The sequence below is a fragment of the Engraulis encrasicolus genome, chromosome 16 (assembly GCF_034702125.1).
Source record: "Engraulis encrasicolus isolate BLACKSEA-1 chromosome 16, IST_EnEncr_1.0, whole genome shotgun sequence".
NCBI classification, from domain to species: Eukaryota; Metazoa; Chordata; class Actinopteri; order Clupeiformes; family Engraulidae; genus Engraulis; species Engraulis encrasicolus.
In genome coordinates, this window is record NC_085872.1 from 6,024,620 (window position 1) to 6,049,893 (window position 25,274).

At 41.8% G+C, this 25,274-nt stretch overlaps 2 protein-coding genes across 3 annotated transcripts in view; both read right to left on the minus strand.

Annotated features, from left to right (window-relative positions):
* Positions 1-1,522: 1,522 nt before the first annotated feature.
* LOC134466235 (Kv channel-interacting protein 4-like) lies at positions 1,523-11,283 on the minus strand. Its single transcript, XM_063220130.1, has 8 exons — positions 11,076-11,283; positions 6,150-6,274; positions 5,835-5,904; positions 5,547-5,617; positions 4,989-5,096; positions 4,322-4,426; positions 4,101-4,163; positions 1,523-4,014 (listed from the first exon to the last, which is right to left on the minus strand). The coding sequence occupies exons 1-8, from the start codon at positions 11,161-11,163 to the stop codon at positions 3,967-3,969; spliced, it is 678 nt and encodes a 225-aa protein (XP_063076200.1). The 5' UTR covers positions 11,164-11,283; the 3' UTR covers positions 1,523-3,966.
* Positions 11,284-12,555: 1,272 nt separating this feature from the next.
* The window catches only part of abca1a (ATP-binding cassette, sub-family A (ABC1), member 1A), a 34,802-nt gene continuing 22,083 nt past the window's right edge, over positions 12,556-25,274 (minus strand). For both annotated transcript variants that reach the window (XM_063218421.1, XM_063218420.1), the window contains exons 28-48: positions 24,944-25,092; positions 24,711-24,835; positions 24,296-24,581; positions 24,064-24,191; positions 23,855-23,960; positions 23,616-23,690; positions 22,699-22,865; positions 22,286-22,463; positions 21,941-22,056; positions 21,618-21,762; positions 21,321-21,444; positions 20,867-20,996; positions 20,211-20,331; positions 18,495-18,557; positions 18,272-18,378; positions 17,963-18,104; positions 17,669-17,803; positions 16,707-16,810; positions 16,166-16,258; positions 15,639-15,882; positions 12,556-14,470 (exon numbers count right to left, since the gene is read on the minus strand). In XM_063218421.1, the coding sequence (XP_063074491.1) occupies positions 14,336-14,470; positions 15,639-15,882; positions 16,166-16,258; positions 16,707-16,810; positions 17,669-17,803; positions 17,963-18,104; positions 18,272-18,378; positions 18,495-18,557; positions 20,211-20,331; positions 20,867-20,996; positions 21,321-21,444; positions 21,618-21,762; positions 21,941-22,056; positions 22,286-22,463; positions 22,699-22,865; positions 23,616-23,690; positions 23,855-23,960; positions 24,064-24,191; positions 24,296-24,581; positions 24,711-24,835; positions 24,944-25,092 (2,873 nt within the window). In that variant the 3' untranslated portion in view covers positions 12,556-14,335. The remainder of the gene's footprint in view (positions 14,471-15,638; positions 15,883-16,165; positions 16,259-16,706; positions 16,811-17,668; positions 17,804-17,962; positions 18,105-18,271; positions 18,379-18,494; positions 18,558-20,210; positions 20,332-20,866; positions 20,997-21,320; positions 21,445-21,617; positions 21,763-21,940; positions 22,057-22,285; positions 22,464-22,698; positions 22,866-23,615; positions 23,691-23,854; positions 23,961-24,063; positions 24,192-24,295; positions 24,582-24,710; positions 24,836-24,943; positions 25,093-25,274) is intronic.

Here is a 25,274-nt window from a genome sequence, read left to right on the forward strand (position 1 = left end):
TGAATTGACTGGAATACACTGTATTTACTGTACAAACAAGAAAAGCCTTGGATTCCAAGGTGAAAGTATTCATGGATAATGATTTAGAATAACAGTATGTTGCTTTGAAAAATGTAATCCAGCGCTGCATTACCTAAGATGTGTAACTTGGCCCCACCAGGGACTGCATTATTATGTGCACATGAGTGTGATGTAACACTGTCTATACCAACAAATTAAACCTTTCACCAGACATTGCACACTGCACTCAGGCCTAAAAGTTCACGGTAATCATAACTTTTCTTTCACACCAACAATGTGGACAATAGACTAGGCTAACACAACTTTGCCTTTGCCAACATCACCATTCATTGTGGCCTGTGGCTGACCTCCAAAATAACATCCATTGCAAAGTGAGGGTTGGTGTGCTTTTCTTATTCTTGTCAAGTTGTGCCATCAATTCCATCTGCAGTACTTGGGCCATACAAATACACTTCTAATCAATGAAAGGGTGTACATCATCACTTTTGGACAATTTCAGACCTTACCATGGCCTAATGGTAGTGCACTAGGTTACTACGCCGGTGACAAGGTTTGGTTCCAACCTGAGTCATTTGCCAGTCCTTGCCCGTCTCTCTCTCCCCACTCGTTTCCTGTCCCTCTGTCACTGTCCTATCACAAATAAATATGCCCCCCTGGTCTAAAAAAAAAGTACATCACCAATTGGAGAGCCCCACAAAACCAGACCATACGGACCGAAACGGACCAAAACGTACCATGTTTACCTTTGAAAAACATTTTTCTTTAATATTTAAATGTATTCTGAATTTCTTATGGTATTTTTCTTATTAAAAAAACTAGAAATAGGTGACAATCTATGCATGAGGACGAGGCGTTGGGCAGGCGAGCGGGAGGGTGTGAGGCATTCCAATCTACTCTCAAACTTATTGGAAGAGTATAGTTTTGAACCATTTTTCATATTTTACGGAATAGTTGGGTGTTATAAACATTGGTTTACATGTGTTTCTATGCTAACCATGGTCCGTTTGGTCTGTTTATATGTTTTTTGGACGCCCCACACTGATTGTGAAATGGAAACACTTTTAGTTAAAGGCCTCCCCCTGGCTAGGGTTTCCTGTCTGGCATTATAGTTGTAATATTTTCTAATAGATGAATTTTGATGGATGCCCTGAGGCATGTCTACTTTTTCTAGAAATGCTATATCATTGTAGCCTTCGAGTGACTGCAAACACACGCAACACACACGCACACGCACACGCACACGCACACGCACACACACACACACACACACACACACAGAGACACACACACACACACGCACACACACACACACACACACACACAGAGAGAGAGACACACACACACACACTTAGGAAAGCCATTCAAGACAAGAAAGACACATTTTCTTAGACGCGTATTCAGTAAAATTAAAATTTATAGATAATAATTTGTCATTATGACTAAATACATTACAGTGGATTCATGTAATCATTAGACAAATGAAATACATAAGGAACTGAACCGCAAAAACAATATAAGAATACCTGGTTGCAGCCACTATGTAATTGTGCATTTGTGGACAGCGGTGATAAAGACCGAAGACAGGGTACGTCCAATCTTGCTCTGATAACACTATGCAAGACGATGTCGAATATATTCAGAACACAGAAATTATGGACTTTAAACACAATAACTTACACGTGCGATGGAGACTGAAACTGTTCACAAATCATTGTTTGTACTTTTGTATTTGAAATATGTACCTTAACTCCTGTACAGCAGTCAATGGCACATCAGTGAGAAGTGTATCCACAACAAAGTGTGTACCCTAATGTTTGTTTTGTTGTAGAACAGCACTATTTCAGTTTGCCTCCTCCTAAGCATATATTTTATGCAAAATCAGCCCATATAATGGTTTAACGTGAATGGGGAGCCTACAGCTCTGGTAAAATTTCAGTCCGCTTAAAGGTGCACTGTAGTATTTTTAGTAGTTTATTTCCAGAATTCTCAAAAATTACCCTTTTCATGAATACTTACTACCATCACCAAATTTTAATTACTCATTATGACTGGGAAAATTGCACTTTTCGTACATAAAAAGGGGGATCTTGACCATTGTCCATTCTCCATTTTGGCTGCAAAACTTAATGTAGGCCTACTTTTATCATACTAGTAAATATTAGTTTATTATTTAGTAATTATTCATGAGAAGATCAAATTTGCCAATAGGATGCATAGGCCTAGTTTAAAATGAGCAGCGTAGGGGCAATACCTACTCTGGCCAGTGGCCACCACCCTACACAGTGCAGCTTTATAACATCCACTCTTATTTATTGGTCAGCTATTGCTTTCACTTTTTTGGCCTGCAGGTGGTGCTGCAGGCTCTATCAGGAATCACAGTGAAGCGTAAGCATTTGATATACAGATCTGGGATCCACCCTGAATTACTGTATATGCAGCAAAATAATACTCTTAAATATCAATCAGTTACTCGTTACACCCATGTTCATACCTGTAAACTAGGGGTTCGAAGCTATCCCTGAAACTCAAGGTAACACATATTTACACTACATTACACTTTACATTACAGAGGGATGTCTCACCCGTGGACAAGTTACCCGAGGTACATTTTGACCCATGCTCCATGCCTCCTGAGGCTAGAATAATATCACAGCAACTGTCTACTAAATGGGGTAAATGGGGTATCTCCACTTCTTCCACATGATTAATTGTGGTTATAATTTCATTGAATTGATATTGTTTAATATCTGAAATATATCCCCCTTCTGGTTTTTAAACAAATCTCACCCTACCTACATGAGACTACTGTATCTGTAGCACTGAGGAAGTGCATACAATTTTTTACACACAAGTCATAGCACTATTTCTTTCCCTGGCTTTTATGAAAGGTGGAACACCTATACTGAATAACACAATGTAACACTTTACCTTTGTGTTTTAGGCACCTTGGCCTGCACTGTTGAATTAACTACTAAATTAACCTGTTCTTACTGTATCTATCCATGAGCTAACGCTCAATTATCACTTCTGGTGCTAGGGTAGAGTTTCTCAACAGGGGCTCTATAGAGCCCCCTAGGGGACGTTAGAGAGTCCTTGGGGGTCATTGTTTGGAGGGCCCAGTCAAAGTGAATGGAAGCCCTCACATCATTCTAAAAAGCTGCATAATAATCATACAGCATGATTAACAATAGCATGAAGAAAAATATTACAATTTAATTAGTATTATACTGTAATATTTTAAAAAAATTCAACCAATTGTTGTTGGGTGGGGTTGTTGGCATGCTTATGATGAGGTCAGAGGGACATTTCTTCAAAAAAGGTAGCTGAGAACCACTGTGCAAGGGTATGGTAAATCCAGCCCATAACAAAAAGCCCATAAATCATTCCAGCCCATAACAAAACCTCTACATAAAACACCTGGAAATGGTACAGTAAATTGGGCTAGTCAGAGGTATGCTGTGATATGTCATTGGAACGTCAGACTTTTGTGATATCCCGTGTCATTCAAATACAAGTATATTGTTCTTGCCAAAAGGGAGCGCCATTTCGTTAAAAGGGATAATGTTAACACCCAATCTAACCTTATTACAATGCTTAATTTGACTGATTTCTGATCACTCAAAATCAAAAATACATTACAAAATCAAATCCAACATTTATCTTCCCCGCTTTGAGGCAATACAAAGTCAAAGCATTCTTACACTTCTCTAGGACTATATTTTACCTATTTTTTATTGTACGTACTTCAACATAACGTGTATATTTTATTTTAGTTCTGTGTATAGCCTTATAATCTGAGAATTCATGACATGACACAATCTACCCTGCTGTTCACTTTTTTTTGTAAATGAAAAGCTTTCCAATGAGAGAGGAGCCACGAGGGCTGGGATGAAGTAGAGATGACAGGCACTGAGTGGCTTATGTAGGTTTTTGAACGGGTTTGTCTCAGATGGCGTTTTCAAAGATGTACATAGATTTCACTATGTTTTCTTCCTGAAAGAGGAAAATGAATCATTCCAAGGGGACAACACTGTCTGCTAGATGGATACCATACAATTAAAACAAGAATACCAGCTTACCTTTTGGCAACATTCAATAAATTCATCAATGGTGATCACACCATCTTGGTTTTTATCCATTTTCTGGATAACAAAAAACAAAAAACAAAAAAAGGAAAGTGAGACTGATAAAATATTGGTTAATGTTCAGCATATCACATGGTGACTATTGGGCATGGAACCTGAATTTAAATGAATGGGTCCACCCAAGGACAGACTGTCAGACAGCACAATGAAATTACCTGAAAGAAAAGGTCTGTGTGCTGCCTTGGTACGTCCTCTGACATTCTCGGCTGTATTGAGTTTCCCATCATGTCATAAATCGCTTTCATAATGTCCAGCATTTCCTGGAACGCCAACACATAGTTTTCAATGATGTAGCCTCTTACTGCAGATGGGGTCGGCAGCGGCCCTATTCACTATTTGCTGAAAATACTCAACTACATCACAACAACACTGCAATGACATTACCGAGAGTCTTAAGTAACAGATTAAGACATAACCATTACATTTTTGGTGACTGTAAGGTTGTAACAGGCTCAGTGCTAAGGGGTTAAGGATTGCTTTCTTTTGTGTTCTAAGATGTAGTTAGCACAGTATGTAGAAGCTGTTTACATTGTTCATACAAGTATAATCACAATGCATGTCAGCAGGGAAGCTGAAAAGGGGGAACAAAGGGGACTGTTGTCCTGGGCCCAGGGAGGGAGGGGCCCCAGAATTGGGTTTTCATTACATAGGGGGCCCTTTCAGATGACTTTGCCCTGAGCCCAGCAAAACCTGTTAGCGGCCCTGCATATCAGCTAACTCATCTAACAATCTAATTTGAGCCTGAGGAGGCAGCTGGAAATGGACTTCATCATGAGCTGATTGAAAATCACTTGACCCACAATTCAAGCCAAAAAAACAAACCTCTTTTGTTATGTTTCCATCTTTATTAATGTCATATAAGTTGAACACCCACGTCAGTTTTTCTTCAACCGGTCCTCGCAGCAATGCGGAGAGACCTAAACTGAAGTCCTGTAGCCAAAACAAAGACCAGTTATTCAGCCTACTCATGGACAACTGGTGCTTCAGACATTCCATTACGTGTATTATGATAAGCCAGTTGCATGAAATAATATTCAAAATGACATGCAAGGGTCATGTGCAACCCATTCAGTCTAGAGATCAAAAGTACAAAAGCCAATACAATGTAAAAACATATCTACTGTTTTTGGCTTGTTCTTCTTCTTTTGTATTTTGGGCTTTCTATAACTTTGTTTTGACAGGACATTGGAGGAGAGACAGGAAATGAGTGGGGAGAGAGAGACGGGGAAGGATCGGCAAACGACCCAAGCCATAACCGAACCCGTGTCGCCAGCGCATCAACCCAGGGCCACATCGCTAGGCCACAGCAGGGCCTTGGCCTCTTCTTAAAAACAGCTGAGAACACTATGTGTGTGCATTTGCTTCTGTGTGCATTCTCACCTCAAAAGTGACAGAGCCAGTTTGGTGTCTGTCAAATGCTTTGAAGAGAAAACGTGCATAATTTGATGAATCTGAAAGAGATTAAATGTCACATATGTAAATGTTGCAATATAATATAATATAATATAATATAATATAATATAATATAATATAATATAATATAATATAATATAATATAATATAATATAATATAATATAATATAATATAATATAATATAATATAATATAATATAATATAATATAATATAATATAATACAATACAATATAATATAATATAACATAGCAACCTCCATGTGGAAAAAAGTTTGCATAAATGTTTTTGAAGGTTTCTTCATTAACAAGACCAGTTGGGCATTCCTATAAGACAAAAACAAGAAGGTCATTGTATACACTGCTAGACTAAGGAAAGGAGTAGCATCTACTGTATACACTAGCATGACATCGACAGCAGAACCAAACCAGAGGGAGCAGACAAACAGAACAAATAGAACAAAATCACAGACAGACAAGAGCAAGAGAGACACGGAAAGAAGGTAGGAGAGAGGGGGATGGAAAGAGAAAGAGAGTGAGATGAAGAGGGAGATATAGAGGCAATGGAGTACATTTTTGAAGCCTCTGTAGAGGATCTGCAGCTCCTTCTTGGTGAAGTGTGTCTCAGCCAGCAGCTGATCTATAGTTTCAGACCTGTGCCTCTGGGCCGCCTGCTCCTGTTCTTCATCAGCACTGTCTGCAAACACACCAGGAACAAGAGCAACATACGCACAATACTTAACCCCTTAAAACACACACCAGAATGGTTTAGTGCATTGCTAAAGCCGTAGTGCATTACTAAAGGCCCTGTGTTGTGTCATAGTAGAGTAGTACTGTGGTAATTAACCTTTCTATGACTATTACAATGTGCCTCAGATGGTATGGCGTGCATTATGGGGCTAATATGCATTTTTAACTCCACCTGGGTTAAAATGTACTGTAGGATAATGGGAGCTAAAGCTTAAAACCCTTCCTTGATTTAATATTATTTGTAAACTTCTATTTTTTCTATTTAAGTTATTGTACAATGTCATGTAGCTAAACATTATGTCCTGGAAAGGAGGGACACTGTGCAGCCCCAATCATTGACATAGTATGAAGGCCTACATAAACAGGGCCCAAAATTAACCTTTTCATCACCAGCCAAAATGGCTATCATAGATGAATCTTACTAGCCAAACACACACTCAGTAATGGGTCAAAGTGGCTAGCATTGTGGCTACATTTTCTTTTCCATCAGCCAAACTGAAGTTTCATCAGCATTTGGCCGGTTGGCTTGTGTTAACTTGGAGCTCTGTCCTATACATAAACATACAGCATGTGTAATGGCTGCAAGCCTTCAGAGGCAGCGCTTGAAGAGGAGAACACTGGCCAACAGAGGGAGCTGGTGAGATCAGACTGACCAATTCAAGACGATGAAGAGAACTCATTACGATTACAACATTTACAGCACAACATAGGAAAGTAACACCAGCTGGCTATCCATCTGTGTCAAAGTTACTAGTCTAATGTAATTGTCACTCCCCTGAAGTATCTAGGTTTGTGGTCAAGGTGTGAAGTGTGTGCGTGCGTGCGTGTGTGTGTGTGTGTGTGTGTGTGTGTGTGTGTGTGTGTGTGTGTGTGTGTGTGTGTGTGTGTGTGTGTGTGTGTGTGTGTGTGTGTGTGTGTGTGTGTGTGTGTGTGTGTGTTTCTCTGTGCGCATCACAGACCCACAGCCCTTGCAGCTTACACGGTTCAAATATCGTCAAGTGTACAAACACGTGTCTTTTCAATGAATAATACAGAATGGGCCAATTTTGTGGATGTTCATTTTAAAAGAAACAAACAAGGAGAGCAGGCCACTATGAGGAGCAACCCCAGTGAGAATGATGGCTGTCATATGTTTGCAGAACTACCCTGCACTGACAATGGGCTTCACAAAGACTGGCTTTTGGTGTCTTCAGAAAAACCTCAGTGTACTGCCAGAAGAAGATCGGACTAATTCAGAGACAAATTAACATTGAACAAATGAGACACTGAGTTAAAACACAAAATGATAGGTTCTAAAGTTAAAATCTTCCTTGGATTAATATTATTTGTATGTTCGCATTAGGTTTTTTTTAAATGTAGAATTTTATGAAGATAACAACTCAGTCAAGTGCATAACATGTGGCTGTGAATGTGAAATCCCAACTTTCACAACTGAGTAACGTAATCATTCCCAAAGCTCACGTTCATAGAATGTGTGAAGGATTAGAGTCTGGGTGGTGAAGCAAGAGAGAGACAGAGAGAGAGGTGTTTTTCCGGGTAACGGAGGTCTTACAGCAAGCCACAGGGAGACCTTCTCTCTCCTCCATTTTAATGAGCTTGTTTAAATATTCACCACCACACCTCTTTTGGGCAGGTAACTGAATCAGTTTCACCCAAATGGCTCAACTCATGCTCAACCATCGTCCCACTTTCCAGGGCTCTGTGAAGACAGACAGCCCCCAAGGCGCTGCACGAGCGCAGTGCTGAAGAATTCCATTCCATTTGGTGGCTGTTCAGAAGCTTAGTCTGGATCTAATAATGTTACATTACTTTACACTTTGCTGATGCTTTTATCCAGAGCAACTTACAGACGTTTTCGTGCAGGGTATTGGTTACAGTCCCCAGAGCAATGCGGGGTCAGGTGGCTTAATCAAGGTGGGTGGGAAGAGGTAAGGGGGAGGATTCAAACCTACAATCCTTTGAATTGAAGTCAAACTCCCTCACCATTGCACCACAGCTTTGTAATTCTTTGTGTGTAAACTATAAAGATATACTATTGTAAAAAAAAATACTGTAAATCTGCAATATTGAATGTTTCTTTAGTTTTAGTGTAGCATAAGGTCGGGTGCAGCAGAGGGCTACTAAGGAAATCCCAAAATCACAACAATTTTCATGTACAATTTGAATTGGCATTAGGCTACATTGTAGTTACATGAATAATTAATGGAAGAAGCCAAGCATGGAGAAGTGGCTCAAGTTACATATTTAAATTGACATCAATTTACGAGGCAATAATAAAATTAGACTGAATTGGCTGTGAATGTCTCTACATCATGCATTTAATTATGTTGTATGGCAGTAAATCCAGTAGCCTATTGCGATTCTTGTGAATGTCCAATCCAGTAACCCTGAGACATAAAGCATTGACAAGTTTGTACAACTGCTTTCCAACTGGCAGACCTCCTCCAAACATCCAAACATCACTTACAGCCAATGCTATTTAAACACAGCTCTCAGAACAGAGTAAACAGATTTGCTTCCTCAGATGCAGTTGAGATTGAGATGGGTTGAGATACCCCTAGAGGACCAGATGGCATCAGCTCATGGTCACCCTATCCCCCCATCTGTAGCGGCCAAAAGGGGATCAGCCATTGTCCAGCAGTGTTGCAGTTTTCAGACAGTCAGGCATCAGTTCCAAAGGCCAAAGCCTGAGCGTGGTTAAGGTGTTCACAGCTCTGGTTACCTCACCGTAGGGCACACACACTTGATCACCCCCCCCAGCCCTCCACAATCCCTCCCCAGTCTGAGATCTGATCACTCAGAGCCAAATGAGGGCACGAGGTATGGGCTTTGTTCACTACATGGGAGTGGTTCTGATAAAAACAAAGAGACACATTCAACAATTTGTCAGACATGATTGATTTAAAATGGACCAGAGGGGTGGAACGATAGACTGAATGGTGGCGTGTTTGTATGCTGTCAATTGAGCCCGTCTCATCACCTGTATCGCTGCGCAGTGTAACTCGGTAGCCGTGATGAAAACTGCTTTGTTGAACTCTGTAACATAAGTGAGGCTTGTGAAGCGAGCCATTTGAGGAACTCTCTCCCAATTAGTGTGTGATTGAACTCCCATATCCCATATAAAAAACAGTAATTTTGAGTCTTGAAATGATTCATCCCTAAAAAAATTTCATTAATTTGGTTATGCATGCTGGACTGCTTTTGTTTTGCTCTGTGTGTGTGTGTGTGTGTGTGTGTGTGTGTGTGTGTGTGTGTGTGTGTGTGTGTGTGTGTGTGTGTGTGTGTGTGTGTGTGTGTGTGTGTGTGCGCGCGCGCGCGCGCGCGTGCGACTATCCGTGTGCGTGTGTGTGTGCGTTTGTAAGCACGTACGTGTACATTTCACAGATCCTAACTAGCACTGACAGACATGATGGCTGATGCAGAGCCTGTGTCGCATGCTTCAATTTTTCAGCCATTTACAGAGGACAGCCCTACTCGATCACCTATTTGTTTACTATCACTTCTCATTATTATGAAGCCTGACCTCAAAATGCACACATTTTTAGTCTAACTAAGCATGCAGTGGTGGATTTGGAATGTCAGGAGTAGAGGGAGGGCTTACACGCAACTTGATGATACACATGAAAACTAATGGAAACAATGGGTTGGACTGTGGAACTATTCATAGTGAATGTCTTTCATTCGCACAGCAGACCCAGCAGCTGTTGTGTATATTGGGAAAGGGCAGAGCCTACGAGACAAATAAATCAAAAATAGTTTACATCACAGCAGCCAAGCCAGGCAGGGGATCATTTGTCAAGGAAGAGAAACATCACAGATTATTTTCTACAATCCAGGTTCATGGTGTGCCATAATAATATCTGAAACAATGGCAATGAACAGAAACAGACTCACTAAAACTTTTCTAAAGGCCATTATCAGCGCATCTACATCCAACTCCCCCATTAAAAGATCACTAATAGATCTGCTTTATTCATAATGAGGTAGGCCTAATGCCAGGTGAAATTAGCAACCGCAACCGAAAGATTGTACTTTGAGGAAATTACTATTTATGTTTTCACAGTAGGTTAAACTCTAATGTATCCTGCCTTTCTTGTGGACGTCTCCTCTCAGTAAGTTAATGCACTCCCCCCACTCATGGGGTCAACAGTGACCATGTGCCTGTGAAGCATTATAGCTGCCTGGACTGTCACCTGAGCTGCTCAGCCTCATTTGTATTTAATGTATGGCTACAGTATAGGCTACAGTGTGCCCAACTGTTATAGCAAGGGCTTCACAGAGCAAGCAGGAAACATTTGCTCAGCGTTATTGTTAGCTTTGAAGTTTAATCTGACTCTCACTTCACTATGAAAGGCACGCATTTTCATTCATTCATGTGCGTTCAGACGCATAACAATGTGTGCACCAAAAACCTGTTATAGCTGACCTGACATGCTCCCAATTCAAACTTTGTTACATTTCACGAGAAACAAAATATTATAGTTTAATATTACATATAATGGTTGTGTGTCACTTACCAGTACCATGGAGTAGCCTACGCGCATTGGAATTAGGCTACTTTACCGCAAGGGACACTCATCATTCAGTGTAGCAGAGTAGGATACTATAATTAGTGAAAACTTTACGACTTAATGTAACATAAGCTTATTGTCAAAATTAACAACCAACGCGGATCTGTGGAGATGAAAGAAACGCAAATGAATAGCCTCCAAAGCTCACCAATGTCCCCATGAAAGTTAGTTATTTACCTGCGGCAAGAGTTCCAGTGATGAACTTGACGACGTTCTGGCCGAATTTCAGGATCTGGCGTTTGCACTTCTTCCTTCTACTGCTCATCTTTACTGTTCAGTAGTCCAAGATTCATCCGTTGCTTAAGCTCTAGTTCAAGTTTTAGTGCTTGCGTTGACTCGGTTTAACCATGAGTTTGCTTGTGTGCGCCAGTGCAAATGACTGACAGTTTCCATACACAGCACGAGTAGTCTTGCTCGTCCTATCCCTCCCCATCCCGAGTCCCTGTAGCATCCCGCCAGTCTCCAAGGTGAGAAATTAGATGGTAGGTTCTGACAGGTGAAGATGCAGCTGATCTATATTCCTGGTCTGCTTGGTAATACAACACAGGAATATTTTAACATTCACTTTGAATGTTCTTGCAATGTTTATGTATGACTATAGTCTGCGTTTGCTTTGCATGTGTTGTATGAAAGTAGGCTACACTGCATTTATTCTGAAGGATTGTGTTTGCTGGAGGATGAAAGGAAGTCACCTGGAAAGCCCTCCAGTGGAAAATAGCAGGGGAATATACCACTGAAGTAGCCATGGGCATGGTCAGCATTAACCTATTCAGCAGAATATTTCCCACAATTATGCCATTTTGCACCTCTAAAGACCTGGACATTTTCCCCATGTTGTTTTTTGTTGTTTGTTTTATTGTGTTTTGCATTAGTCTATTTGTAATGCTTATGAGATCATAACATCTTATGAGGCCTAAATGCAGTGAAAGAGGAAATTGTGAATTGATTGAATTACATGACCTATATGGAAAAAAAAAACATTTACATTTCATTACATTTAAATGTTAATATTTATTACATATTGATTGATTCATTACATTTAAATGAGTCATTGAATCAGATTTTTTTTTTAAAGAAAAGGTAGGCCTACTACAAGAATTGATGAAGAAACACAGGTCATTCTAGGCCTACATCATAACCAGAATGCACAGGGGTTAACCAAAATGTTTGGTTTCTTAAAAATGTTGCTGTTGATTAGTAGGTTATATCCAAAGTAAATGCAAGGCTATATTATTCAATACCAGTCTATGAAGTCAAGCGTTACACAAAACAGCTCAATGCACCCCTCCTATGGACAATTTGTGCAACTGAGTTAAGATCTCAGAGGCTGTAGTTTAGTCTGTGTGAAGGCCTATATAGCATTGGCTGTTCTATGAAAAGTGATACCAGGTAGGCCTGTGTTTTTTCTGTATGTGCATCACGTTAATTTTATATTCCACACTTATCTATCACGCCAGTCATAGCTCAAACATTTTATTAGCCAATGATAACTGACTCTACAATGTTGGCATTGTTCACGCCTTGCTCTACCAGTTGCCCTGCCATTTAAGCCATTGGAACATATCCAAGCGTGACAATAGATGGAACAATGGCTACTTAGCTATCACCTGTTTGCAAATAGAATAAAAACTGTATACACAACAATATACACAAGGAATGAAAATTCAATCTTTTATTGTGAGAATACATACAGAAAACACAAATGACATACATAAAATGTTTAATACTTAAAATGTAAACCGATATTACACAAGAAATAATGACCAAAGTGAGCTGATTGGTTTTCATAAAAATGCTAGAAAAAAATAATTATCTTCGTCATGACATTGCAGGAAAAAAAACTCCAGAGCTAAAACCATGGCAACAAAGACTGCAATAAAGTGCTTTAACATTGGACCAAATGACACTCATTCTCTCGCCACACAGTGACAGATGAATTCACTAATGCTTTTTTTCTTCTTTTTTTTGCAAATCATCTACTGTGAATCTAGTTGTCTTGACACATTTCAAAGGATCTGTAGAACATAACAGTTGATGGCACTTTGCTTAGTTTTGGTCATTTTGGGGCACATTCACCGGTGTCTGTGGTGCCGGGGATTAAATCAATAGGCTTTAACTAGTTACATGGTTTCAGTTGGAAAATCAGTCACAGTAGCAACAACAATAAAAAGCCTTGTTGCCCAGTCCACCAGAAACATGTTGTACAGTACTGCACGATAGAAAAAGCACAATTTCACACCGATTATAAGAGTACAGGAGATGCCACACCAATACCATGTTTGATCACCTTTAGAGGATGCCAACATAAAACTCTCTGCTTACCATCTACTTTTAATCATTTTGGCACTACACTGTTACTGCTAGATTAACACTGACACGTCCTTAGAAGTAGTTTCCTTATTCTGACCACCTTTTTCCTTTTTTTGAAAATCTACAAATGATGAGAAACAAATCAAGAAATTCTGTTGAGAGTCTCAAGAAATAGTTATATAAATGGATCTTGAAAGTTTACAGGCATTTGAGGCAAAAAAAAAATGTTGTTATGACACCCCTTTGAACAGAACAGAGTACATGCTTTGGTACACATATATGGTATAATATGTGACCAACATAAAGCATGCAATATATTCCAAAACTCCATCTAGCTAGCCAATCAAGCATCAGTAGGCCTATGTTCTAATTGGCCTGTCACATCCAACAGAAACTTCGCTTTAAAAAATGATTGTGGAAAACATGTGCTTTAAATAGTCACTAAGTCTAAATGAGCACCATATCTCCAGCAATATCTTGGCTAAATTGAACAACCAGTAACATTGCCTTTACAACATCCAGTCAAAAGGCTGCTCCTTCATTGGCCTCTCAGTGGAGTGTTAGATCCTCATCCAACTTGTTCTGGTACTGCACATGACATCAACAGACGATAACAATATTGAGATATTCATGTTACATTATTTTTCCTCAAAAATATTACAAAGGAACTAGATTGATAGACTGCTGCTGCTGGGAATTCAACTTCGTTATATGAAATTCATAAACTTGGTATAAAGATGCGACTTAACCCTGAATCACATGTTGGTTGATGGCAGTGGTTGAATTTATACACATCCTGGAAACCGCTGATCATTTAAGCCGAAGTCTTCCTCCAAAAGCAGGACTTCACTGAGGAAGAGGGCCCAAATGGCTTCAAGTCAGACGCTTGTTGTTTCAGTCCAGCAAGGGGCACCAGGCTCACCCTTGCTTAACAACATAGTGGGTTTCTTTCCATTCTCTTTCTTTCTTTTTGCATTGATTTGCATTGAGCACTGTGTGCCAGTTCGATTCAGTCTGCACATGTGACTGAAAATCATTTAAAAAACTACAAAAACTGAAAGCAAAAAAGGTAAAAGTAGAAAAAAATAACACTTGACAGTCCATTCCATGAGAGAACGCTATGTCTGTCACACACAGCTCTCCTTGGCTTTATCGTCCTCCAGGAAGGCAGTGAGCTGGGACAAGTCCACGACTGCATCCCTCTTGGAAATGTCTTTTGAGTGGTCCTCATCACTTTGGTCCTTGGCAAAGTTCACAAATACCTGAAAAACACAGAAATGTTTTAGTTCAAACATTCTATTTTGCACCGGAAGCAGCTTCATGAGATTTAACCATTGTTACTCTCAATGGATTTAACTGAACTGATATATTACATGTGCAAACATGTGTGGGATAAAAGGGTAGTCTGCTAACACGACTTAAGCTTGTCTGAGCTTATATTCTGGCCAAAGTGACAAGTTGCCAGAGATCATAGAGACCAGGCTTAACCCACAGCTATATAGTGCTCTGTATGCTACTTGTGGAAGCAACAAGCATTCAGACCGCTCTTTCCCTCTGTTTCGCTACCAGCGAGACCATTGACAACACTAGTGACTGCAACTTCACCTTAAGCCAATATTGAGCTACTCAAAATATCACATTTTAATTGGCTTCCATTCCACAGAGAAACTGAAATTGAAATTCAAAAGACAGCTTGCCCAGACCAAAGATTCTCTATTCTGCATTTAAACCGTCTCTGCCCAGACTGACTTGGTATTGACATTTTGTGAAGCAGATAAAAAGGTATTTGTAGAAATAATTATAATCCGTAGCAAGACTTTGTTTCATATTCACTTTTGAGTTGGTCTTGGTTTCTTATATAGCCTACTGTTACACTCTTTTTTTTTTTTTTCGAGTTTTCCCCAGGGAACTATGTGACAAGGAGGATACATATTCAAGGTTGCTGATAAGAAGCATAGGGGAGCTCTTCTCTCCACTCACAAGTGTGACCCCTTTGATTTTCCTTTCCTGTGTGCCTCATTAAAAACGGCTGTAGTGGAAAGGAGAGACAGAGACTAAAGACGCCAAGCGAGGAACATGTTTTTCAGGCATCTCAATTTCTCTCCTTTCGCGAAAGTCAATTCTAAACCTGATCTGATTGTCGCGGCCTCGTTGTGTATTAATTTGTTTTCTTAACAGTATTCTATTATATTACACTTAGCTGATATTATTAACCCCTTAAGACACAGCATCATAAATGAGCTGTTACCAGAAGTACAATGACTACGTTGTAATGTATTACTAAAGGCCCAATGCACTGTCATAGTAGTGTAGTACTATAGTAGTTAACTTTCAATGTCTATTACAGTGTGCCACAGGAGGTACGGCGTGCATTAAGGGGCTACAGAAGGATAAAATGAAGCCATGCCTGGTACAGTTTGAGATTCTTACTTGGTCTAGTGTTGTCTGTGTGACTGAGTAGTCCTCTATGCGAAGCAACTCTTTGTGGTTGGAGAGCAGGCTGAAGATGCGTGCCAGGGAGGTGTGTGAGGAGGGCAGCTGGTACTGTAGCATGTTCCTGTGCTTCTCCTTGAGGGTGCTGCCCGGCAGCTCACGCTCAATAAACTCCATCACGCGGCTCAGGTCTGGGTCAGGGCCCTGCACCCTGAGGATGATGGTGTAACCATCTCCAAATCTACAGAGAGAGAGAGAGAGAGAGAGAGAGAGAGAGAGAGAGAGAGAGAGAGAGAGAGAGAGAGAGAGAGAGAGAGAGAGAGAGAGAGAGAGCGAGTGAGTGAGAGAGAGAGAGACGCCAAAAATATGATTACTTACAGTATAACCGCTTATTATCGGACTGCAAGCATGGAGTGTTGCTATTTTTATTCTCGGTAAGCGGTGGCCCAGGGGCAGTTAGATATACAGCAGATATGTATTTCCATTCTATTTTCTGCTCTTAAACACAGAGTCCAATCTCTTACCTGTTCTTTAAGTGCTGCACACTTCCCAGGCACCGGAACCTTCCATTGACCATAATGGCCATTCTTGTGCACAGGGCCTCACATTCTTCCATACTGTAAAAACAAACACAGAAAAGAGAGAAAGAGACTTCAGCAGGGAACTCACAACCAGAAACTGGACCTGTTCTGTCCTGACATCTCAATCAAGTCATCTTGTTGCTCACAATGAGTTAGCTTATAGTGTGTGTATAGTTAGTGGAATAGTTAGTGGAAGTGCCCAGCGTAGGCGTATTTTAAATTCATTTGAACAGCAGTTCTTCTGCAACAAGTCAACAAATCCTCTTTTACTACGGCCCTGCCATGGCCTAATGGTAGGGCACTGGGTTACTACACTGGTGACCCAGGATCGATTCCGACCTGGGTCCTTTGCCAATCCTTCCCCTTCTCTCTCTCTCCCGACTCGCTTCCTGTCTCTCTCACACTGTCGCATCGCAATAAAGTTTTAAAAAAGACAAAAAACCCATCCTCTTTTACATTGGGGACTGAGCAGAGTTTGCATTACCTGTGTGAGGTGAGCACCACAGAGCGTCCCTCCTTAATGATGCTGAGGATGCAGTTCCAGAGGGCCCGGCGAGCCTTGGGGTCCATGCCCGTCGTCGGCTCGTCCTGTCACATAAACCACAGCCAGGTTAACAGTGGCCCACAGATTCAGCAAGAAACAAACGCAGAACACGACGAAGAGAGGAAACAGTGTCAGTCCACCGAGAGCCATAGTTCTGCAGCACATCAGTGAAACATGTACCAATGCACTGCCACAAAACACTTGTTTGCAGCTCTTACACAGCTTTATGAGCTCGGACCTGACCTATTTAGCAGCATGGTAAAGCCTTCTGTCTGGAGCAAGTGAGGCAAAGAAAGGCCGGTCAAAACAAAGTTCTCCTCCTGAGACCCAGTTATTTGAGGCGATTAGTGGAGATGGGTTACACAATGCATGGCCTCAGGCAGGTCAATATCAAGGATTGTTTGTGAAGCAAGCCAGTTCTGCTTATTAACGCTGGCTATTGCTGACTATTTCTTTCATTAATGATTTGACCGGGCATACAATCCTCTATATGTGTACCGGCCATCCGGGTACTTTGTGAATGTGCGTTATGCCCCTTTTTAGGGGAAAACAAACCGAATGTCTCGTTAACATACAGGCGACATCGGCTAGCCTAAATAAACACAGTTCATGCTTCAGCCATGGCTGTTTGTTGGCTATATTATTTGAACAGCCGACAACACAACACGTCTTCAGCAACAACAACACCAGTCTACAGGTCCTTGTCTTTTGTTTCTCCTTTCCCAACACCTGCCAATTACTTTGCATTGGCTTATCCCCCAATGTTTTCCCCCAAAAAGGAGCGTAACTCAGATGGCAAACGTCACACCGGGTTACACGTATGCAGTTGACTTTAACTTAACCCTCAAGTCGAAGTAACACTGTTTGTGTAGTGTATGAGTTCTGATGTGAATGGGACTCACAAGGAACACCACAGGAGGACATCCAATCAAAGCCATGGCAGTGGACAGCTTGCGCATGTTTCCTCCACTGTAACTCCCTGCCGCTTTGTCCATGTACTTTACCAGGCCCAACTTTCGAATCCCCCAATCTGCCACCTTTAAGTCAAGACAAAGAGCAATACACAGAAGTGTTAAGAAGAGAAACATCATGAATGTAACAGATAACAATGAAGCACTCGTCATGGGAGACTTGGGTCTTGGGAGACTAAATGCCATTTGAATTGATTTTACATTTGATATTAAATAGAATCTCACCTCACACACTTCCTTTTCAGGTACACCTCGAAGAATGGCATAGAACTCCAAATGTTCCCTTCCAGTAAGGAGGTCATTGATGGCATCAAACTGGGGGCAGTAGCCCATATTCTGATGCACCTCATCAATCTCTGTGAGCACACTGAAATGAACAGAGAGAGAGAGAGAGAGATGAGCCACTGTCATCACAACATGATTGGGTCTGTGCTACCAGAAGGCTCATACTGATCTGTATGCCAACTCCAAATTTAAAACATCACAAATAAACAAAAAGATAAATAATGATGATAGCATGCATGGCATTCACACCTTTTCCCATTAAGGTAAGCTTCTCCACTGGTCACTATGGAATCTCCCGTCAGCATCTTGAAGGTGCTTGTCTTCCCAGCTCCATTGACTCCCAGCAGGCCAAAACACTGGAGGAATTAAAATGCACAGAGTGTCAACATCTTCATACACTGCTGTCAATGCCAGTATCTTACCACTAGCTTCCTTATCATGCTCGGGTTCAAGGGTGGCTGGTTGATCTTACCTCTCCTGGGGGGATGCCTACACAGAGGCGGTCAACTGCTGGCTTCTGTTTCCTCTTGTAAATCTGTGCACATCCAAGACAGACCATGTTAAATGACAACTATGCAACGGTATCCCCTAATAGGCTGTAATTTTATATCCACAACACACATACAGTATTGTGGGAGTGGTACTCTAGCTCAGTGTTCCCCAACCTTTTTTGTCTTGTGTACCCCCAAGCCTTTTCGTTGTGCCATGAGTACCCCTTAAGTCAAGTTCTATATCGCTTTCTCCATCTCAATGTAACTAAGGGACTGTTCGTAATTTACAGGGGGGGGAGGGCTGGTGCGTAGGGGGGGGAGGGCCATGATGAAAAAAAACGAGGTGGGGGGGAGGGCCATGGCAAAAAAAATTGGAGTTAGGGGGAGGGCCATGGGAAAAAATATATATTTTATTTTATTGTATTTTAAATAATAATAAAAAATGCAATAGGCTACTTCTCTGAAACACATCGCTTTGCGATGCAAGGTCCTGGGTGCATACTTAAGCACTGAAGCGTGAAGCGTGTATCTGTAGTCATCCCTAGGCATACCTAGGGATGCGTGATAGGCATACCGAATTATGTGTTAGCCTAGGCTAAATATTATTTTGGTGCTTTTGTGTGGAAAAGACCTTGTGCCATCGGTGACCGCGATTTCCTTGGGTTAGTCGAGGAAATCGCGGTCACCGTGCCCAACGCAGGGCGCCCCTCCAGCTGTTTCGCTCGCTATCATAGTCGACTTGAACATTTGGTGATGTGTCAGTGCATCGCAAGGCACAGAGAGATGTGCACGAACAATCCTACTAACTTTGGACAGAGCTTCGAGGCGGCTGCTCAACTTCGGAATCTCGAAGTGAAATGTAGCCTATTTTCTTCCAACTGGCATTATCAGCTGACACTGGAGCGCGCCACCCTAAAAATGCAGCGGTTTATTTAATTGTTCATCGGTGTCCACAAGAATGTCTACTTTTGGGAAAATAAAAACACGTTTTGAAATAGTCTAGGCTAGAGCTACTGTTTGGAGCCATATACGCCTACTTCAACCCTGTAATCCCACCAACTCGAGTCATCCTGCAGGTGAGACCGCTTGCTCAAGGATCCGCATGATTGACAACCTAGACTCTAGGTTGTCAATCATGCGGGCAGAGCGAGAGAGAAGAGAGGGTGGGGGGTTCACTTCGAGATTCCGCAGTTGAGCAGCCGCCTCGAATCTCTCGGTCCAAAATTGAACAGAACAGTTAATAGGCTACACTGTTCGTGCACATCTCTCTGTGACAATTCCCATGCACTGACATGACCAAATGTGTAAGTCGACAAGGATAGCGAAACAGAGCTGGAGGGCGCCGTGCGTCGGGGTTAAATGGCGCAAGGTCTTCTCACACAACAGCACCAAAAATTATATTTAGCATTTACATTTTTGTACCTGTAGGGGGAGGGCCATGGGAAAACAAAATTGAAGTGGGGGGAGGGCCATGGGGAAAAAATTGAGGTGGTGGGGGAGGGCCATGATTTTTTTTTTGGACCGGACTTCCAGCGCACCAGCCCTCCCCCCCCGGTAAATAACGTACAGTCCCTAAGCTCCATATATTTGTTAAAATGTCATTTTTCTAAGTACCCCCTGCAGTGTACTCGCGTACCCCTAGTGGTACACGTACCCCTGGTTGGGAAACCCTGCTCTAGCTGAATCTTGTAACTCACCTTGGTGAGCTGTTTGAGCTCCAGGATGTCCGGCTGTCCTGCTCCAGTCAGGATCCTCTGACGCTCTCTCGCCACATCCTCATCCTCCTCCCCGATGGGCTTCAGGTGTGCTTTGACGGGCCTTTAATGGTTCAGAAAAGGAAGAGTATTGTGAGATGAGATGTGGTCACATTAGTCAGGAACATCTCTATTGCCAGTTTTTACTTTGTGTATTTGTTTTACTAGCTCCGCCAAGGAGGTTGTGTTTTCAGTCGCGTTGGTTTGTCTGTTTGTTTGTCTGTTTGTCTGTCTGTCCGTTTGTCAGCAGGATAACTCATAAGGTTATGAATGGATTTGGATGAAACTTTGTGGCGTTTTTGGAAATGACCAAATGAACAAGTGATACAATTTTGCTGGTGATCCGAATCCCAGGATTTTTCACCATTGCTAGTCAACAAATCTAGACGCCCTAGTGAACGCAAATTGAATTGTGGGACAGGGGGAATTTTGACATTCCAGTTTCTAACTCCACAAAAAGATGACAGAAAGACTTTTTTAAAAAATACTAAAAATAGGGTGTAATATAGTCAAATGTTCTATCAAACAGCTTCCTTGGTGGAGGTCTCCACTTCCTGAGTGCATTTGTAGTTTTTTTTTTACAGTATGTGTTGGTTTACCTGGCCTTGATGCAGAAGCGGTACTGGATGAGCACGGTGATGCAGAAGAACACCACTCCCTCCACAGCCATGGCAAACAGGTTCTTGCCTACCATGTCCCAGGCCAGCGGGGACCGGAACCTGTTCTCTCCTGCACACACAGTGTGATGTCCAGTTCAATGTCATGACCACAACAGCTACCAGTGATGCATCTGTGGTATCAGTATGTGTTCTTCATTGAATCAAATGGTACAGTACATGACCAAATACACAGGCAGCATAATAATGGGTATGGCATTGTGATATGGGTACAACATGTGAAGAGAACAGTGACATGACACAGTACCATAGCCCTTTATCCCTATGGGGCACAGCACAGACTAGGAAGCTTTAGAAATAAAGAATGTGGTGAGGATTTGTCTTTGACCAATGGTGCCTTTGTGCTTTGCTTGCAGGAGCAATGAGCTCAACTCACCAAATCTTTCCAGGGCGTCTGCCATAGCCTGGTTCTTTACCATGTCGATAAGGCCACGGCCCAAACAGAAGTGGGGGAAGATCAGGAACACGTTCTTCAGTATGTCATTAATTCCACCAATTTCCTGTGCAAGCAAGAAAATAAAATGTTAATTAAAATGTAACTTGAGGCTGCATTCTTTTCCCCTAATCTTTTTGCCCTCACTCATATAAAAAGCTTCAAACTTTTGTTGGAATGTGGAACAGCCAGACTGCCACTTATTTACGTACTCTGGCTATGTGAGGACTCTCCACTTACATTACTGCCAAACAGCTCCAGGACGAAGGTGGAGACGCTGCCGTTGATCCCAATGAGGATGTTGACACTGGTGAGGACCACATAGGCTGTGCTGGGGATCTTGAAGAAGAATGAGGCTGGGTACATCAAGGGTGTGATGGACCATCTGTAAAACCACAAATATAGCACAGAGATCAGTCACAATGCACAGAAAGAAAATTCATGCTATTGCTATTTGAAAGCACAAACCTAATTCTACATTTTAGATTAATTATTACATCTATCAGAGAATACATTTCAATATGTAGAACAAACTGGGCATGTCTCAGAGACAGGAAGCTCACCCATAGAGCAGAAGCAGCAGAGCCAGCACCGGCAGGTTGGTGGAGGAGACGTACGCCTCTTGTTGGAAGCAGACGAAGATGATAATGACCAGAGTTGCCGGGACAATGTAATTGCACTGGAAAACAAAAGCATAATGTTAAATTTGGATCTTTCAGATTCTCACATACTATTGCAACAAAGGCCACAGATCAATCTCTGTACTTAATCCATTGATGATGTACAAGGAGTCATGCTAGCACCACAATAAAATAACAGCAAAACGTATTCTGTGTGCTCCAGTCATCCCTGGCCCAGTCTCTCTAAAGTGGACCAGCTTGTTTTCTGTGGGCTGAAACATAGCTTACCATATCCCAGACGAAGTTGGCCAGCCAGTAGAGGAAGGGCTGCACTCCGCTGATGAACTGCATGTGTTTGGCCTTGCTGACGCGCTCCTGGATGAGGAAGACCACAAAGCTGGCCGGCACGAAGGACATGGCGAAGATCACACAGATGGACACCAGCACATCCACGGAAGTGGTCATCCTGAGGGGCACAAAGTGCAGCAAAAACGTTAAAACGGGCCCTGCCGTGGACTAATGGTAGGGCACTGGATTACTACACCTGCGTCCTGGGTTCTATTCCGGCCCAGGTCATTTGCCTATCCGCCCCCGATCTCTCTCTCCCACTCACTTCCTGTCGCCTCTCACACAGCCCTATCGACATGAAGGCAAAAATGCCCGAAAAAATATTTTTTAGGAAAGTGACAATGCAGACTTACAGTGCCACCTGCGAGAGCTGCTCCTTAGTGAGATTGAGCGGATGGTTGAAGGCATTGATGCTGAACTTTCCACGGTCCTCTTCCTTCATGCTGGAGCGTAGGATGGCATTGTTCATCACATTCAAAAAGGACCCAATACTATGCCAACCTTTGTTGTTGAACCAAATCTACAAAAGATTTTAAAAAAAATACTTTATTAGTAATAGTAGTAGTAATAGTAATAACTACCTTATATAAAATACATTTCAAGTTCATTGCAAACAGCTGTAGTTGATTATAAACAAATATAACAACATTTCCCATTGGCAAAATGATTGTCTCGTTATAAAAGTATTTAACAGATGACATGAACTTTGACATGATTTCAACATGTCAACACGTGGACCACAGCACGAACACGTGTGGCTTATGGCCTTTGGTTTGCTATGAGGGGAACAGAAAGCATTGCACGCAGAAAGCAGAAATCATTGCACGCAGGTTCAGCACGAGATCTTATATCCGCTCTATGCAAGAACAGGATGTTCAAACTGCCCACTGTTAGAACAATGTGTTCTTCTGTAGCACATTTACAGGAAATGCTTCAGCCAACATGGGCGGCTGAAACTTTACATTCCTAACTATCCCCAGCAAACATCAGGAAACCACAGCCCTGCCCACTTCCATTGACGTGTCTGACACAACCTGAAAGCAGGAGCATGTGTTTTAATAAATCATCCCACACATTTTTCAGATCTCAAAAACTGTTGTTTCACTTCTAGGAGAGGATTCATGCCCTCGTTGTTTATTCAACTTATTTATAATGTGATTCGTCTAAAAAGGGATTTTTTGGTGGCTGACTGAGGCACACTTGGACTATAACACTTACAAACGTAAGCTTCTGGCCTACTAACATTGTGCTGTCATAGTATGTGACCTACCTTGACATTGTTCTTTGTGTCGAGGCCTTTGATGAAGCTAGCAAGACTACGAAGGAAGCGGTCAGATGCAGTCCCCTGCAGAAACAATAAACACAACCACAGCACAGCAATCAGTGAGAGAGAACTTAACATACAACATACAATGACGTATTTATTACATAAGAAAGCTCCTCATTACATGCGTAAGGCCACATCAAGTGGTGTTATCTGAGATACCTAAAGACAGTTTTGTATCGTACCTTTTTCAGGCTAAATTGGGTCTTGAGGTGAGAGATGGCGTCATGTATCTGGTCAGGAGGAGGTACGGCCTGAGAGGACCTGGCACCAAGGGAGAACCCTCCATACCTGGGATTATAATAATAAAAAAACACACAAGAGATGGTCAGGTCAGAGCAAATGGGACCAATTTGGTTCTCCATGTATGTTTATCACTGATGAGATGCTATACCTGAATTCATTGACCCAGAGTTTATTCTTCAGGCTCTTCCCAATGATTTGAGCATAGGTTTTCACAAGGTAGTCCGATATGTTTCTGCCCGACAGATTCTGGAGAGTGGCTGTGTCGCTCACCAATACCTGAAGCAGAAAAGCTTGTTAAAGAACCCTGTGGGTGTTTAGGCAAGCGTGTCATTGCTTCTTGCACTGTATACGGTGGGCTGCAAGCCGCAGGTCCCATTTACCTGTGGTGGTGGCAGACCACCAGCTCCAGGCGGACATTCCGGAAGCATCTTCTTCTTTCCCTCACAGCTGCATTCGCACAAGGGTGATGGGTTCTCCATCGTCCAGTTTCCACTCAAAAACATTTCACTCACAGAGACAGGAATCTCAGGAATTGTCCAGGCCTCATCAGTGATGCCACAAGAGGCGTCATCCAGATCTCCTTCAGCACAATGCTGCCCAATGCCATAGCCATCAGTCAATGCGTTCAGTAAGTTGTTGGTATGAGCATCTTCTGGAGCATCATTGCTGCAATGTCAAAGAAAACAAAGATATTTAGCCACATGAATATTTAAGCTAGTTTAATTAAAAAAAAAAAAAAAAACATAATAATAATTAATAATTAGGAACATGACAAAAAAGGCTCCTCATATGTACCTGACAAAGGTAAACTGTTCCTCGTACATGCTTGGTTCCAGTTGCAAACTAGGGTACTTTCCAAATGGAGGGACAATGAGGCTGAAGACCAGAGCAATACAGACAAACACAGCAGGCAACACAATCTAAAAGGAAGCATAAGATAAAAACAATATTAATGTACTGATTTTGACATCTGGTGACTTGAAGGCTCCAACAAATTTGACCGTCCATAGCAGAATAGATAAACAAACCTGAGCAAAGAAGCCTTTCCTTGAGCGGCGTGCATAAAGAAGTCTCTTCCACAGCAGAGCCACAAACTGTTGTCTCTTCAGGCTCCAGCCCTTGACCTGGTATGAGCCCTTACCATCAGCACCACCTAGCCAGTCAGTCTCACGAGATTCTGGAGGAAAACACAATTTTGGAACAATGTTAAGTATAAATGAAAATGATTAAGGACTAATAGATGTAATATAACTGATGTAGAAATGAGAATGATGCAGATAGTAATGAATGATGCGACGGAAGCTATAATGGCAGACATTGGAGACGGAATATGAGTCATGATGAGGTGACGGGTGCTGA

Bases quoted from the DNA above. Each gene is read 5' to 3' on its own strand.
- LOC134466235 (XM_063220130.1), bottom strand. From the start codon at position 11,163: ATGAGCAGTAGAAGGAAGAAGTGCAAACGCCAGATCCTGAAATTCGGC. The intron at 5,618-5,834 runs GTTGCTATGTTA...AATCTCTTTCAG, and splicing joins AAACTTTTTTCCACATGGAG to ATTCATCAAATTATGCACGT. The intron at 5,097-5,546 runs GTGAGAATGCAC...TTTTGGCTACAG, and splicing joins CTGGCTCTGTCACTTTTGAG to GACTTCAGTTTAGGTCTCTC.